At 42.8% G+C, this 18,216-nt stretch overlaps 1 protein-coding gene across 1 annotated transcript in view; it reads left to right on the top strand.

Annotated features, from left to right (window-relative positions):
• The window catches only part of ARL5A (ADP ribosylation factor like GTPase 5A), a 32,191-nt gene extending 16,268 nt beyond the window's left edge, over positions 1 to 15,923 (top strand). The window contains exons 4-6 of the mRNA XM_038751275.1: positions 1,320 to 1,403; positions 9,071 to 9,222; positions 12,330 to 15,923. Coding sequence (XP_038607203.1) covers positions 1,320 to 1,403; positions 9,071 to 9,222; positions 12,330 to 12,378 — 285 coding nt within the window. The 3' untranslated portion in view covers positions 12,379 to 15,923. The remainder of the gene's footprint in view (positions 1 to 1,319; positions 1,404 to 9,070; positions 9,223 to 12,329) is intronic.
• The last annotated feature ends 2,293 nt before the right edge of the window (positions 15,924 to 18,216 follow it).

Genomic DNA, 18,216 nt, shown 5'->3' with positions numbered 1-18,216 from the left:
TAGGTAAGAGCCCAGAGAGAAGAACTGATCTGCGGACCTTCATACCATCTCTCCCGTTGCCCCTTTCCGAGGCGGTCTTCTCAGACCGTTCATTTGGTTACACCTAGGTTCAGAGCATTAGAGAACATTTGCCAACCACTAAAGAGATCATAGAGCAAAGATTGCCAAGCGCCTCTCACTTGAGAGTGTTAAAGGCACAGGAAATGCATCTTGTTTTAAGTTGACGACGCAGAATTGTTCCGTGTCTTCCCTCCCCGCAGAAAAGCAAGTGGGCGTTCGGAAGAGCCGGTGAAAGCAAAGAACTGTTTGTAAAATGTTTTCTAAATCTCTTTCCCTCCCCCTACATGACGTATTAGATCATGTTTCCAAGTAGGGAAAGGGAAGAAATGACGTATTATCATCATCAATCGTATTTATTGAGCGCTTACTATGTGCAGAGCACTGTACTAAGCGCTTGGGAAGTACAAGTTGGCAACATATAGAGACAGTCCCTACCCAACAGTGGGCTCACAGTCTAAAAGACGTATTAATGCATCTTGTAGGCGGTAGTCCAGTGGAAACCAACACGATCAAAATGTTTAGGGATGAAAATGGCCCCCACCCATTTATCCATTAAATGGACACACAGTGGAGGTGTGTCCCGCTATCCACTCCACTGCTGGCGAGGAGGACTGAGACTGACAGGCTCCCTGTGTTTTTTGAAGACAGATAGGTGAACATCTTCCGAAGGAACCCTGGGTATATTAAAGGAAGGATCCTGATGGAATCGACCCACGGCGAGTGCAAGAATGGGGCAGGTCAGTTAGGCCAGAGCTGCTCCATTTCCCTCGTTGCTGTTTTGGTGGCTCACAGGATTAATTAAAGCAGCCCTCCGCTCAAGGGGAGGACTGTGAACTCTGGAGCCGATTCTTATTTCTTCCCGAAGAACTGCATACATAGCGGTGCCACCAAGGTTCATGATAATGAAATTACTTCATAAACTTCTGACATTTGTTTTTGTGTGGGATTATTGATGCCAAGTTTTAGGCCGAATTGTACGTATCTTAGAATCAGGTCTTAGTAGGGTTTCTGTTCACCCGAAAAGCGCTAGCATCCAGAAAGTATTTCCTTGGTTCGGAATTCAGCAAACAACTCGAGCTTGACTTGCCGTCAGTGCCGTCCTTACGCACGAGAGCCCCTCTCCTTGACATTTGTAGTTTTCCGAGCCAATTATGTGGGCACAATCAGGTTTGATGGTCTCAGAGGATTCAAGCGGTATGGTCCTCTACTTGTGAAAAAGGGTTGTGTAATTCTTAATGAGCCTTTTTTGATATTTTTAGTTCGTAATAGTTGTGGTGGACAGCACAGACAGAGAGAGGATCTCCGTAACCCGAGAAGAGCTCTATAAAATGCTTGCACATGAGGTGAGTAGCTTTTCCTTTGTCAGTGTTTTTGTGAGGAGTTTCTTCCTTGAAAAGGGCACAGTTGCAGTAGTTGGAAGAGTGCAGTAGACGAGAAGTAGTCTACAGTCTGGAGTGCCCCTTGGGACTCACAGTGTAGGAGAAGGGGAAGGTGACACCTGGAGAAAAATCACAAGCACAATTTTAGACAAATTTAAACAGTGAGAGAAAGTCAGGCAGTGGCATTTATTGAAGGTTTACTCCGCGTAGTGCACTCTATTAAGCACTTGGGAAAGGACAATGGAATAGAATTGGAAGCAGCGTGGCTCAGTGGAAAGAGCCCGGGCTTTGGACTCAGAGGTCATGGGTTCAGATTCCGGCTCTGCCAATTGTTATCTGTGTGACTTTGGGCAAGTCACTTAACTTCTCTGTGCCTTGGTTCCCTCATCTGTAAAATGGGGGTGGAGACTGTGAGCCCCATGTGGGACAACCTCATCACCTTGTATCCCCCCAGCGCTTAGAACAGTGCTTTGCACATAGTAAGCGCTCTGCAAATGCCATCAGTATTATTATTATTAGATATGATTCCTGCTCTCAAGCAGTTTATCATAGCAGTAATAATAATGGCATTTGTTAAGTGCTTACTATGTGCCAGACACTGTTCCAGATGTTGGGGTAGATACAAGATGAGAAGCAGCGTGGCTCAGTGGAAAGAGCCCGGGCTTTGGAGTCCGGGGTCATGGGTTCACATCCTGGCTCCGCCAATTGTCAGCTGTGCGACTTTGGGCAAGTCACTTGACTTCTCTGGGCCTCAGTTCCCTCATCTGGAAAATGGGGATTAAGACTGTGAGCCCCACGTGGGACAACCTGATCACACTGTAACCTCCCCAGTGCTTAGAACAGTGCTCTGCACATAGTAAGCGCTTAATAAATGCCATGATTATTATTATTATTATTATAATTGGGTTGGACACGGTCCCTGCCCCACATAGGTCTCACTGTACAGACGAGGGAACTGAGGCCCAGAGAAGTGAAGTGACTTGCCGAAGGTCACGCAGCAGACAGATGGCCGAACGGGGATTAGAACCCAGGCCCTTGTGGTGCCAAGTGCTCTATCCACTAGGCCACACTTCTCCCTGCCCCAGATTAGGCTGCCCCATTCGAAGGGCCATCGTTTAATGAAGGGAACACAGGCTTCTGGCTCGCAGGGTTGGTTGGGGACGTGGCCCAGCCCATGGATGCCCCCAACTATGGTGAGGGAGCCTTGGATCGGGGGAATGGCAGGCTTGTGCCCACCCTTATGCTTCTGGTGAGGTGGAGTTTCCCCCATTTCTCGTTGTGAAGAAAGGAGGGCGGCCTGAAGCTCAGGCTGACCCCAACAGACCCTGGGATCCCCAGGGGGGGTTCAGCTTGTGAAACGCTAATTGCCGTTGTTTTCCTAAGATTTTGATCCTTCCTTGGCTTTAAATGTGCACATAGTAAGCGCTTAACAAATACCATTATTATTAGTAGTAGTAGTAGTAAAGCTGGGAGACCCACTCTAGGCCAGAATTGGTTTTACCTGCAGCCAGAAATACGGTGAATTGTATTCTGGACAAAAAAAAAAATGTAAGCTCACGGTGGGCAGGGAATTTATCTGCTGCCATTGTATTGTACTCTCCCAAGCGCTTAGTGCAGTGCTCTGCACATAGTAAGTGCTCAATAAATACCATTGATTGATTTAAATAAAACGCTTCTTTCTCTTTTCTCATATACCTGTATCTTTTCTGTTCTGCATACCCATGGCCGTCTTTTGACCAATTCTGGGAGCTTAAAATTTAAGCCGCGGGGTAGCGGCGGCAGTTTGCAAGTAATATTGGAGCGCTCTCGCTGAGAAACAGCCCCTTAAGGATAAATAATCATCATCATCAATCGTATTTATTGAGCGCTTACTATGTGCAGAGCACTGTACTAAGCGCTTGGGAAGTACAAATTGGCAACATAAATAATGATAATACTTATGGTACTTGTTAAGCACTTACTATGTGCCAAGCACTGTTTTAAAGCACGGGGGAAGAGATACAAGTTAATCAGATTGGACATAGTCCCTGTCCCGCATGTGGCTCACACTCTTAATCACCATTTTTCAAGTGAGGTAACTGAGATCCAGAGAGGTTAAATGTTGCACAGCAGACAAGCGGCAGAGCCGGAATTAGAACCCAGGTCCTTGTGATTCCCAGGCCCATATACTCTATCCACTAAGCCACGCTGCTCCTGCGTGAGGAATGCTGAGAATCTCAGGAAGTCCTGGTTTATGTAGACAGGAGCACAGGTGAGGTTCTTTGAGGTTTTACCTGGAAGCCGCAGTTGGCCTTTCCCCAGTGAAACTCGAGTGAAATCGAACTGCACGTACACCCAGGCAATTCCATGTGAGAAGCAGCGTGGCTCAGTGGAAAGAGCCCGGGCTTTGGAGTCAGAGGTCATGGGTTCAAATCCCGGCTCCACCAACTGTCAGCTGCGGGACTTTGGGCAAGTCACTTCACTTCTCTGGGCCTCAGTTACCTCATCTGTAAAATGGGGATTAAAGCTGAGCCCCCTGTGAGACAACCTGATCAACTTGTAACCTCCCCGGCACTTAGAACAGTGCTTTGCACATAGTAAGCGCTTAACAAATACCATCATTATTATTATTATTATGTGGATTGAGCCCCATTTAGGGAGGGCAGCCCACTGCCCTGCCCCATTTAAGTAGAGCTCTATCTGTAATTTATATATTCTTAATTTATGTACATATTTGTCATTTATATTAACGACTCTCTCCCCCTTTAGACTGTAAGATCATTGTGGGCAGCGAATGTCTGTGTATTATGTTGTACTCTCCCAAGTGCTCAGTTCAGTGTTCTGCAAGCAGTAAGCGCTCAGTAAATACGATTGACTTAGTGGTAACGGAGGGTGCACCTTACATGTCACTTCACGGATTAGCCTCGCAGCTGCTGGGACCCTGAGTTGGAAGTTACAGCAGTGCATGAATACACGGGAGCCTGGAACACATTATTGTACAGTTGTTGATTTAGCTTTCCATTTTTATTTACCTCGCATATGCTCCATATGCCTTCGGAGGAAGCAGCGCATAGGGAGTAGAGCCCCACCGGTAAAATACATCAGCAGAAAACTTCTGCAGATGTGGAGCCTGAATGATAACTCGCCTACTCAATAGGACAAAAAAATAAAATGAGAAGGAAAGCACGATGAAGGCATTCTGTAGAAAATTCTTTACAGCAGAGGGGTATTTTAATTAAGCACCTTTCCTCGCTTGAAGTATCTTGTCTTACTTCTCAGCCGTTTTCGGTGATTTACTAAATCCTTCAGCTCGACCAATTATTTCAAGTGGGCATGATGAGATGGCGTGGGTGGTTGAAGAACTCAACTTTGTTGCTTTTCTAAAAGCCGCAATCTGTCCACCGTCTCTCTTCATTTATCAGCAAGACAGCAGCCAGTCATTGCCCACGGAGCACATGGAGCAAGAGTAGGTTTGGAAGATCATTTTAGAGTTGAAAAATACATTTTGGGGTCAAATTTGCACAGAAATCCCCCCCCTCCCAAAACTCCACTGGCATTAAGTGGATATAGTGTCCCGTGGGTGAAGGTACTGTTGATGAGGCTTTGTAATTCCATCCTGCCTCCAGGCCTGCCTCTGGAACCTCTATACCACTGGGACACAGATGGGTTCTGAGCCTTTTTCCATCTGCCAGGAGATTTGAGGAGCAGAACAATAAATCCTAAACTGGTTTATGGTTACTAATTCGACATGCAGGAAATAAATGGGAAGAGGAATCACGTATGTGTGAATTTAGGGTGGTTACTTGGACGGATGCTTCAAATACATTTGACAGAAGTGCTCCGTACAGGTGCTTAAGTACCGTGGATGGCTAGTGTGGGAGTCAGTTTGCAGTCTATTTTCGTTCATTTGGGTTTTCCCGATGTTTTGGGAACTGTGGATATTTTCCAAGATGTGAGTGATTAATTGATCAGTCAGTCGGTGGTATTTTTTTTGAGGGTTCACTGTGCGGAACACTCTAAGTGCTTGGGAGACTACAAGAAACTAAGTAGACAGGATCCCTGCCTTTAAGGACCTAACAATTTTGAGGATGGGAGACAGACATAAATACCTCTGTAAGACCCTACAGGAAACAACGCTCTGTTATTTCGCAAACACCTGAAATCCCATATTTACTCACTTGGTTGCCCCTCTCTTTTGCACAATAATAAGTTTAGCAGTGGAGAGGAGAAGGGAAAGGAAGTTTAGAGAACACCTGTGACTAGCGCTTAACAAATACCATTACTGTTAAGTGCTCCACAGCCTAGGGGGCACATGATGAATCAGTCAGTCGTATTTATTAAAGCACTTACTGTGTGCAGAACACTATTCTAAGTTCTTGGGAAAGTAGAGTATAACAGTCAACAGACACATTCCCTGCCCACAACGAGCTTACAGTCCAGAGGGGAGCTTCTCTCCACTGTGTATTCATGTTCTGGCCCTTCTACTCTCCTCTCCAGGGAATGAACCCACATCAGAGAGGAAACTCCCTTCCCCAGGAGTGGATATGTTATCATGTCGTGACCCATCTCCACTTCCTTCCCCCGTGCGTTCACCTATTACTACGTACAGTTATGGGGTACAAAAAATAATGGTGCGATGGAGGCAATTGTAGGAGTAAATACAGTATTTTGAGTTTTGGGATCCCAAACTGTCCCCAGTTGTGTGTAATAGAAAAGTTTTTCCTATCGCTTCTCTTCCATTGATGCTCTTAAAATCTAAATCAATCAATCGTATTTATTGAGCGCTTACTATGTGCAGAGCACTACTAAGCACTTGGGAAGTACAAGTTGGCAACATATAGAGATGGTCCCTTCCCACCAGTGGGCTCACAGTCTAGAAGACTAAATGCCCTCCAAATAGTAAAACTCCAGTAAAATATTCCATTTCATTATTTAAAAACAGCTCAACTATTTCAATAGGAAACACGACGAGGGAGTGGGATCACAGTTTATCTCCCATTTGTATTTATTTTTTACTGGCTCTGAGATCATTTTAAAAATCAATGTATGATTTAATCATATAGAGTGTTATCAACCAGTTAGCTTGCCCTAGTGGCGTGAGAATCCGAGCATGTGGGTTCTAATCCTGGTTCCACAGCTTGTCTGCTGTGATACCTTGGGCAAGTCGCTTGATTTCTCCGGGCCTCAGTCGCCTCAGCTGTAAAATGGGGATTAAGACTGTGAGCCCCATGTGGGACGGGGACTGTGTCCAACCTGATTATCCTGTATGTGCCCCAGTGCTCGGTACAGTGCCCAGCACGTAGTAAGTGCTTAATAATTCTACAATTAGTATTATTATCCTGAATTAATCCAAGCTAGCAGGCCACCTGGGAAGAGCTGGTCATCATCATCATCAATCGTATTTATTGAGCGCTTACTGTGTGCAGAGCACTGTACTAAGCGCTTGGGAGGTACAATTCGGCAACATATAGAGACAGTCCCTACCTGACAGTGGGCTCACAGTCTAAAAGTCATGCTCATAAGTAACTGTGCTTTGAATATCACACACTAATGTTTGTGGGGGTTCTCTTCAAATGTCTTCATCAAAATAGATCCTCTTCCTGGTGAGTTATCTTGGGGCCCCATCTTGATAAGAACAGGTTATTGCAGTTTGTTTATTTTTTCACTGTGCCAGTAGGGATTGCTAATGACTTGGTGACCAACACCTAGTTTTATAGCTCTCCTCCCAGTATTAGGGAAAGTAGTTTGGCGATTTTTATTTAGAAGAGATTTCAACAAATCAAGAGATTTCAGTTTCAAGAGATTTCATCAACTACCACTGATCGATTCAAAGTTTTGGATGCAAAAACATCACTGTGCACTTTGTAGCTCAGAGAATTGTTATGACAATCACAGCACCTGTATATATGTATATATGTTTGTACATATTTTTTACTCTATTTTATTTGTACATATCTATTCTATTTTATTTTGTTAGTATGTTTGGTTTTGTTCTCTGTCTCCCCCTTTTAGACTGTGAGCCCACTGTCGGGTAGGGACTGTCTCTATTTGTTACCAGTTTGTACTTCCCAAGCGCTTAGTAGAGTGCTCTGCACATAGTAAGCGCTCAATAAATACGATTGATGATGATGATGATGATGATGACAAATACAGGAACTGCCTTTTTGTAGCGTGCTATGTTCTATATTGTTAACCCGGTTTGCTCTTTCTTCTGAAGCTTATGATAGAGCTGTAATTAAAGGAAAGGAAAATAGTCTTCCCTGCCTTCCTTTGAATTGTTCGCTGCTAAAATAGCACACTTGTCATGATGTCTAGGCATTTCTGTGACAGGTCCAATATAACTGCGGAAACAACCGTGAAGTCTTCAGAGCGATGCGAGGATTTAGTGTGTAAACCCCTAGAAACATTAGTGACTGTTGTGTAACTTAAATGTCCTGACACTTGTCCTCCACCGCCCGCGAAGAGAGGTGGGACAGTCCGCTTTTGCATCTGGGCCGAGGAGTACAGATTGTGCCCTTGAATATGATCGCGGGTGAGGAAGACCACGTTTGGGCCGAAATGTCCGTGGAAGTTGAAGTGCTGGGGGTTGGAGGGAGGTGGAGAGGAGAAGGGAAGGCAGAAAGCGAAAGGGAAACCAAGGCTCCTCCCACGCCAGTGAGGAGGAGGGTATTTCCGCAGCTGTCGCAGCCCTGCGTTTGTGATCTTAATGCCCCGTCTGTGGTCAGAAGCAGTGTAGATACTGACCCGATGCAACACACTAGGCCATTGTTTCTCAAAGATGTCAGGCCCGCAGCTGGAACTCTGGAGAATAGAAATGGCCTTGCATTTCCTGAGGAGATTTGAACTTGAAGGTGGCACTAACTTTCAGTGTCTAAATTAGAGCAGCCCTGCCAGATAACTCCGGTGCTACTCAGAAAATCTTGGGATCCAGGACATCATTATTGATGACCCCAATTTTTTCTTTTTTTTTTGGTAGAAGACTACTTAGAAACAGGATAATTGAACAAACCTCATTTAGCGAAAAGTTAATGTTAGTAATAATAATGATGGCATTTATTAAGCTCTTACTATGTGTGAAGCACTGTTCGCAGTGCTGGGGAGGTTACAAGGTGATGAGGTTGTCCCATGGGGGGCTCACAATCTTAATCCCCACTTTACAGATGAGGTAACTGAGGCCCAGAGAAGTTAAGTGACTTGCCCAAAGTCACACAGCGGACAGTTGGCAGAGCCTGGATTTGAACCCGTGACCTCTAGTCCGGGCTCTTTCCACTGAGCCAGAGTACTGTGACTGTCACTCTTCTGAATGGGCCTTTTTTACGTGTATAAAAAGGAGACCCTTAGTAACTGCACTTGTAAGAGGCCCACAGTTGTGATGGGGGCGGGTAGAGTCCTTTTCTTTAAAAAGTATTTTAGGTACACTGTTCCCTTGTTTCTTGTGTTTGGAAATATGAATTTTTCCATTCAGAATTTATATGGGTCAGTCTTTAAGGTGAGAGCATCTCTCTCTTTTTTTTTAACTAGTTTTAAGGGCAACATTCTGGCTAAGGTCATGAAAATGGATCCCAATTAATATAATTTGAACTATTTGGAAATGTGCCTCAGGGAGAAATAAATCGTCCTTTTACATTTAGGATAATTTTTTTTTTCCATAGGATCTAAAGAAAGCCGGTTTGCTGATCTTTGCTAACAAGCAAGATGTTAAGCAATGCATGACTGTTGCAGAAATCTCCCAGTTTCTGAAACTAACGTCTATTAAAGATCACCAGTGGCACATCCAGGCTTGCTGTGCACTCACCGGGGAAGGGTAAGGAAATTTTCTCATAAACACTTTGCCTTCATTTTCAGTATTCACTTTGTGTGAAGAAAAAAAGAAGAAACCATAGGGAATGTTAAAACGTGCACCCAGGATCTGAGTTGGTGTCTTTCTTAATATACCATCTGAGTTAGATTTTTAGAGTAGCTTGTTGCGAGAACATTTTGGCCCCCAGCTTTGGCAGTTTTGCCCTCTCCAAGGACTTGAGCCTCAAATTGGTGCCCTGGCATCAGTGGTCTGCTGAATGTAGGCTCAGGGTGGCATCGGAAGCAGCATGGCATAGTGGATAGTCAGAAGGTCATAAGCTCTGATCACAGCTCTGCCACTTGTCTGCTGAGTGACCTTGGACAAGTCACATCACTTCTCTGAGCCTCAGTTATCTGCAAAATGAGGATCGAGACTGTGAGCCCAGTGTGGGACAGGGACTTTGTCCGCCCCGATTTGCTTGTATCTACCCCAGCGCTCAGAACAGTGTCCGGCACATAGTAAGTGCTTGACAAATAGCCGTTATTATTATTATGAGAAGTGGAAGTGAGAGCTCCCCTTTGTCCAATTCCCGTACCTTTTCCAGACCAGCACAAATCTGGGGAAAGTGATGGAAGGGAGAAGTGAGAGAAGAGCCATCACCTCAGATCTTCCCATTTTGCATAAACCACCGGCCTCCTCATTTATTCATATCACTCTGTTGTATTTATTAAGCGCTAACTGTGTGCGGAGCACTGTATTAAGTGCTTGGGAAAGTATAATACTGCATTAAACGGTGACAATCCCTACCCACGGTGAGCTCACAGTTTAGAGGCGGGGAGCCAGGCGTCCACACAAATAAACAGACGTCAGTACAGATAAATAAAATGACAGATAGATACATAAGTGCTGTGGGGCTGGGGGAGGGGAGAGCAAAGGGAGCAAGTCAAGGTGATGCAGCTTAGAACAGTGCATTGCACATAGAAGTGCTTAATAAATGCCATTATTATTATTATTATGCAGAAGGGAGTGGGAAATGAGGAAAAGTGGGGCTTAGTCCGCGACTTCCGCCCTGCAGGGAAGCTATTCAGTAGATCACTCAGCTATCAAAGAGCGGTCTTTTAAATATAAACAGTAGAGCCACCTAGTCAGTTTAATCTTGGAGAATGGATTGTCCATTTAGTTAGGGTATTTTAAGTCCTTGCTAAAAGCTGGGGTGACTGTAAGATGAACAGTTCCATGCGGTGTCTCGTCCTCACTGGGCTCACCTGCTTGCCCTCCAACCTGTTGCACTGTGTTTTTTATTTTCTGGTATTTGTTAAACGCTTGCTGTGTGCCAGGCACTGTACTTAGAACAGTGCTCGACGCTTAGAACAGTGCTCGACGCTTAGAACAGTGCTCTGCACATAGTAAGCACTTAACAAATGCCATTATTATTATTATGATTACTAAGCGCTGGGGTAGATACATGCTAATCAGGTTGGACCCAATCCATATCCCACATGGGGCTCACAGTCTTAATCCTCTAGACTGTCAGCTCGTTGTGGACAGGGAATGTTTGTGGTTGTATTTTAGTCAAGCGTGTAGTACAGTGCTCTGCACACAGAAGTGTGCAGATTTGTGCAGATTTATTACTCTGTTTTACTTGTACATATTTACTATTCTATTTTATTTTGTTAATATGTTTTGTTTTGTTGTCTGTCTCCCCCTTCTAGACTGTGAGCCCGCTGTTGGGTAGGGACCGTCTCTAGATGTTGCCAACTTGGACTTCCCAAGCGCTTAGTGCAGTGCTGTGCACACAGTAAGCGCTCAATAAATACGATTGAATGAATGAATGAACAGAAGTGCTTAATTAATATGATTGGCGATTCAATCTCCATTTTACACACGAGGTAACTGAGGCACAGAGAAGTGAAGTGACACACAGCAGACAAGTGATGGAGCCAGCATTAGAACCCAGGTCCCCTGACGCCCAGACCCGTGCTTTAGCTACTAGGCCGTGCTGCTTCTGCAGTTGGTAGCAGTAGCTCTCTCCGGACTTAGTTTCTCCGGGATGCTCTTCCCCTCTACTACACTTACCCCAAGGCTGCCTTCCCACATTGCGTAGAAACATCCCACTCTGCTTCTTAGGTTTTCATTACCCATGTCCATTCTCCTCTCCAGTAGTGGGGGGGACGGTGTGGTGGGGGACATTCAGAGCTGGCTATTTGTTCGCTGTTTGCCTAGATTAGATATCAGTGAGTGGGAAATGAAAAATGCGTCTAGTGGGCAGAAGGCAGTGATTTACCTTTCTCTTCTTACCCCTCTTGAATTTTGCCAAATTCAAATTACTATGTGCTCTGCACATAGTAAGCGCTCAATAAATACGATTGATTGATTTGCCAAAGCCACTAAATCTCTTTCCAGGAACAAACTTGTACAGCTCTTACTTATGAACCTGGTTGGCATTCTGGGGTTGAATGAATGAATGAATGAATCCCCCCCTCCCTCATTCATTCATCCCTCCGCCTTACCTCCTTCCCCTCCCAACAGCACCTGTGTATTATGTATATATGTTTGTACGTATTTATTAATCAATCAGTCAATCATATTTATTGAGCGCTTACTGTGTGCAGAGCACTGTACTAAGCGCTTGGGAAGTACAAGTCGGCAACATATAGAGACAGTCCCTGCCCAACAGCGGGCTCACAGTCTAGAACTCTATTACTCTATTTTACTTATACATATTTATTCCATTTTATTTTGTTAATATGCTTTGTTTTGTTGTCTGTCTCCCCCTCCTAGCCTGTGAGCCCCCTGTTGGGTAGGGACCGTCTCTATCTGTTGCCAACTTGGACTTCCCAAGCGCTTAGTACAGTGCTCTGCACACAGTAAGCGCTCAATAAATAAAATGGATTGAATTGATTGATTGAGAGGAGCAAGGGGAACTGTCTTAATTTCAAAATAATAGTTTGAAGCAAATTTTTTCCTCTGTGCAATTGCCACTAATCTTCTGCTTGTTTAGAAGTCAAAGAATTCAGCTGTAAACAAGCACAACTCATTTGTCTGATGATTTAGTGCCTTTTTAAAACGTATCTTCTTCAACTGATTTTTTATTTTTTTTTTGCAATTCCACAATTTCATTTTTTCTGCAGATTGTGCCAAGGACTTGAATGGATGATGTCAAGACTTAAGATCAGATGATCACTGCTGACCTCTTTTTCACAGACATTGCATATTCGAAGTGCTGGACTATAATTAACCTGAAAGCTGCAAAAACTGGTGGGTTAGGTATATTTATAATAAACGGATTTACAAACTTTTTCTAGAAGAAGCGACAGTTAAGGCCACTTGGAAGACAAAGATGAACGTTCCGGTTTGGTTTCACATGGACTTCTTCCAAAGTTAGGTCTTAAAGCTGCGATTGACCTCTCTCTCTCTCTCACGATGAATCCTCTCAGGACATTGTGTAGTCTGTGGTGAGTATAAAAGGAGAGGAAGGAACTTTTTTTTTTTTAACCTTTACGCTTTGTCAGTATAACCCCTCCCTTGTTGAATGTCGTCCACTTCTTGTTCCAATAAGTCAGAAAACAAATCAATGGCACGTATATTGACCTTCCAGTATTTTAAAACTGTAATCTTACCAATAAGAATATGTTTGGCATAGACTTGTATGTTCATTGTGTCTAGTCCTCAGGTTTAGATTAACTACTTTGATTTCTGATCAAGAGGAAAATGAACAGCCTACATACGTCGGCCTGGAGTAAGAGTAGTTGTAACTTTGATGGAGGAAATATGCCATTCTCACATTCTCCTGCTGGCTTTCCATATTTTTTAACTTAGCCCAGATCAGGAACCCATTGAGGTCCTACATCTTGGGCAACCCAAGAATCCAATCACAACACAGAGGAATGGAAAATGTCATTCTTTTCATCAGTTTCATTCTTGCACCAGTTGCAGGAGGAGAGTTAAGCGGAGCAGCGAGATGAAACGGTGGCTCGCCTTTTTCCAAAATGTCTCTTATTTTGGAGCTGACGTAATTTCTGGTAATCTTAATGTGTATTCAGTGATGAGAATTCAGTGGGGGGGTTTTCAAGGTTAATAATGGGGAAAAGATGCTCTATGAATATAAATATATATATATATGTATTTGTGTGCGTGTGTATTTCAAAAAATGTATTCTGATCCAAAGAATTGACCCCAGATTTTTCCCAGAGATTTTGGAAAATGATATTGCAAGGATTATTTGGGCATGGATGCTCATCTTCTGGTAGTCCTCTGAGATTTCTCTAGCAGTGAGATTAAGACCCGTGAGAAATGTGTACTGGTCAGGCAGCAGAGATTTTTGATGCTCCTGATGGCTAATAGCAACTCCCAAAGTCTGTTGGTTGAGGGAAGTTTATTTGCACTGTTTTGTTTTTCCGCTATGTTGAGGGTCATTGGTGGTGTTTGGATAAATTTGAAATTACTGCTAAAATGTCTTATGCTTTTCACCCACCTAAAAGTTGCTTAACAAGCCAGAAGAAGGGAAATTCTTGCGAGGTCTTTTTTAAAAACAATTTGATTTCAGATTGGTTCTGAACAGTGGGATGTTTTTGCAAATCATCTGACCAGCCACCAATCTCAGCGGACTTTTGTGCAGATTAGTTTATTAGAACTGTTACGTTTTTGTGGAGGGTTTCTTTTTTCTTTTTTTCTTTTTTTCCACCCTCTGCCATTAAACTTGAACCGCCTCTTTCCCTAACCTATAATATGAAAGTACTCACGTTGATTATATTCAAATCTCTACTTCTCTAAAATTTCAAGATTGTTCCTCACTAGCATTTCAGAGAATTTGCAAGAAATAGTATAAAAAGTGAATACCAACCAGTCTTTTCAAGGGTTCTGGATGTTATATCAGGGAATCAGTGGTTCATGGTCTGAATAATGATAAATTTAGAGTTTGTCTCAGAAAATACATTAGGGAACTAATAAAATTAAAACTCCTACTGGAAGGATATCCAAGGATAAATGAAAAACGTATTTGTTAGGTTGCAAGTTTTCCTATTAGCCTGTATCATTTTTAAAGTGGAACTCTTGTTTTTAATGATATGATGATATACAGGTCATTTTGTTTTTTGCCAAGTGAATCATAAATAAATTTTTTAAAATTCAATATTCAAACTTTTTTCCATAGCCAGGTATTAGCATAGTATTTTTGCGTAGTATTTATCTTTATGCATTTGTTTGATGACCCAACTTCTTCGGTAAATCCTAATAAAAGGAAGAATCACTGCACACTTTTTGCCCTTCCTAACCAATCAGTCAGAGGTATTTATTGAGTGCCTGCTGTGTACAGAGCACCGTACTAAACTCTTGGGAGAGTACAGGAGAGATGGAAGGGTGAGTTTTTAAAAAATTATTATTATCATTATTATTATTATTACTGTTTGCTTCCTATTCAGGGAGTCACCAGCCTATACGGTCGTACTGTCTTGTAATTCCAATTTTATGCAACTAGATAAAGTATTTAAAATTTGGGTCAAGAGTCATGCCCAAAGTGTGATTGTCCATAAATGTGAGAGACAAGGTGACTTAATTTTCTCTTGCTCCACTGCAGGCTACCACGAATGTCATATTCGTGACATAAGAGAATGCATTCAGGGATTACAGAGTACATAAATTGTCAATCATAAAGACAGACCACTATCTTGAAACAAGGGTTTTTTGGGGTTTTGTGTTTTTTTTGGATTGGGACATCTGACACTACCATTATTTGACCCCGAACTGTCTTTAAATGGAAAAAAACGAAGCCTACTTCACGCATGAGACGCCATCTCGACAGAGTTGAAAAGTTCATGTTACTTTTCAATGTCTTCTCAAAAAGACCAATCAGCATTTTTTTTTTTTTTTTGTATTTAATGGAATTAAATGAGAGGAATGCTTTGCTTTAGAAGCAATCCTGCATTTGTAGTATTGGCAAGATTTGGAGAAACTCACTTGTAACGGGCTTGTTTTTAAAGTGATACACTACATTGGTATTCTGATAAAGGGAAGCTTCTTGAGTTATAATTCAAAGTATAAGTGTAGCGTTAAAAATTGACAATTCCAGTAGGAAACTCTTGTGAACAATCAGATTTTTTAAATTTTTCTCTAGCCTTTAAAGGCAGACCTTTCCGGGTAACTCTCACAGTGCTTTCTCGTAATGTTTATTTTAAGAAGGTAAAACAGCTGTCTGTGAAGCAGCGCATGCTTTATGTGCGGTTTTCAAAAAAATGAGTATAATGGGCCGGTCTACTGTAATTGGATTTATGAAATGAAGAACTTTGGCAAATATTCAGAAATTTTGAACTTCATATCTTCTAATGTGACTTGAAAATCTTCTCTCCTTCGAAAACAAAGCTTTTCAGCGAAAGAATGCATCATCATGTCAGGACTCCAAAGGATAGTAGATAGTGCATCTCTGTCATTGATAGAGCAGTCGAAAAAATGGAAGACAAATTGGAAATTTAAGAAGCCAAGGATTAAAAGTGACTAAGCATATATTTATAAAATAGCTTGTGGAAAGGTGTCAGGATACCTGAGGTTAGTCATACAGTGTTTATATCGGTTCTTTTCTTGTGTATCGTACTGAAAAATCTATTCCTTCATGTTCATGTCCGTTGGATGTATTTTATTTGATAGGGACATTTTTACAGTATGTTCAAGAAGTGCCTAAAACTGATTTGTGATGACCATTAAAGTATATCTAATAAATAATGTGGATCTTATCTAGTGTTGTGTGATTAGCCGCTAATATAGCTTCCAAAGTTGTTAGTGCTTGACATAAATTCTCTGCCTAATCAGCGCTACAAATAGACCCTGAAGGTTTGAATGATCTGTATTATTTGATAAATCTAGAGGGTTATCCTTAACATTTGAATTGGGAAGAGCCCAGCTCATCCCGGTTGTAACATAGCACACACAGTGGTGTTTCTCTAGGGGTCATTTGGGGAACACTCTTTTCTCACGCGACTGAACAGCCGAGAGAAGGAAATGAAACAATGGACGTTTGCCCGTTTTGTGGTTATTAAAATACAGCCAAGACATCTGTGCTTTTAGTTTCTGTCATATTTAGGCTTCATTGAAAATTGGTTCGTGTCCTGATCATTTCCTTTTCCCCAAGATCCTTCCTCGTTCTAAATCCTATATTGGTCTCAGTATTTCATGCTCCACTGATGCGTTCGTTTAAAAATGGCAGTTCTGTACTGTGGGGGTTTGAGGTGTTCCAGTGGAAGAGAGGCAGTGTGGTTTAATGGATAGAGCACGGGCCTGAGTGTCAGAAGAACCTGGGTTCTAATCCTGGCTCCGCCACTCTGTCGTGTGACCTTGGGTAAGTCACTTCTCTTTTCTGTTATCTGTAAAGTGGGGATTAAGACTGTGAGCCCCACGTGGGACATGGACGGTGTCCAACTTGATTAGCCCACATCCCACCCCAGCGCTTAGTACAAAGCACTTAAATATAAAAAGAAAGAGATCGACAAGGGGATCTTAAAGTATATCTAATAAATAATATGGATCTTACCTAGTGTTGTCTGATTAGCCACTAATATAGCCTCCAAAGTTGTTAATGCTTGACATAAAATTCTCTGCCTAATCAGTACTACAAACAGACCCTGAAGGTTTGAATGATCTGTATTATTTGATAAATCTAATCTAGAGGGTTATCCTTAACATTTGAATTGGGAAGAGCCCAACTCATCCCGGTTGTAACATAGCACACACAGTGGTGTTTCTCTAGGAGTCATTAGGGGAACACTCTTTTCTCACGCAACTGAACAGCCGAGTTCAGTCGTATTGGAGGCCGGCGGTCAGTTAACGTTTGAAGTGACCCGCAGGGTTTTTCTACACAGGCGTGCGCAGCAGCAAACGTGAGGTGGCAGGTGGCTAGTTTGCCCTCTTTAAAGGCAGGAAGGAAGAGGAGGATTGGACCACACGTTTAATGAATCTGCCGTTCCTGGTCGCGATGTCGACCGAGTGGGTTTGACCCAAACAGCACCGTGGGAAGCGGAGTCGCTGTCACTGCAGTTGTACGTCTCTTCCCCAGCGACACAGGGCCTGTTACAGGTAAGGGGGGTGGCGGGTTGCAGGCTCTTGTTACACAGACAAGAAAGTTGGCATCAATGTGGCTGCCTGAGGGGTGTGAATGTACCAAAACAGCCTGGAATGGGAGAAAAAAAGCCACATCCCAATACACCACATCCAGTGACATCCATCAAATTTGCCCTTTTAGCCTTCAAGTGCTAGAATGTCTGAGAAATGTAAGATCCTGGAGGGGGGAGACTGGGCTGAACTTGGTTTTTGAAGGCACCGGGCATGGTGGATGCTTAACGATGAAATAGAGGGGTGATGACGGCCACTCGTTAAAGCGGCATAACGGTAGATGATCTTTCAGAGTACATTTGTGTGTTGAGCAGCTGTGAAACCTGAATTACATAAACGATCTACTTAAAAGTTGCCAACCATTGGTAACAGGGAATAGGAGCAATTGTCTTCGCCTGCTGTGAGGAACAATAAGGCTATCAGTAACGCCTGTAACTGTATTATCTACTGTTGCATAGTATGTCTTTCGGTTTTAAAGGTTAAGTATAATGGCTCCTTCCCACTACCATTATGTTGTCGGTGTTTTTTTTTATTATAACCCATCATTCTCTACATGTGCAGGGTACCCCCCAGCCCCACGTCCCAGGGAATTTCCATAATTTAGAAAATGATGAATTGGTCTGGGTTTCCCAAATTAATCATTCGAGTTCCGGGAGGGGCATTTTCTTAACTCTTGTGAGGGTGAATTTAGTCATTATTTAAAATCACGGTCCTAGAAACTTGGGTATAAAAAGTGCATTCTGCTATGACAGTGCTCTGCACGCAGTAAGCGCTCAATAAATACTATTGAGTGAATATGATAGGGGACTTGTCTGTCTACCAACAAAGTGAAAACCAAAATGAATGAGCGGGGCTGCCCCCTTAATGCTATTGGGATTAGTTAACACAGATAGGGCTGTACCAAAGGTGAAGTGAAACAGG

This window comes from Tachyglossus aculeatus, chromosome 9 (assembly GCF_015852505.1).
Source record: "Tachyglossus aculeatus isolate mTacAcu1 chromosome 9, mTacAcu1.pri, whole genome shotgun sequence".
Taxonomy (NCBI): Eukaryota; Metazoa; Chordata; class Mammalia; order Monotremata; family Tachyglossidae; genus Tachyglossus; species Tachyglossus aculeatus.
Note: the sequence above shows the minus strand (reverse complement) of the source record. Positions and strands in the feature narration are given on the sequence as shown.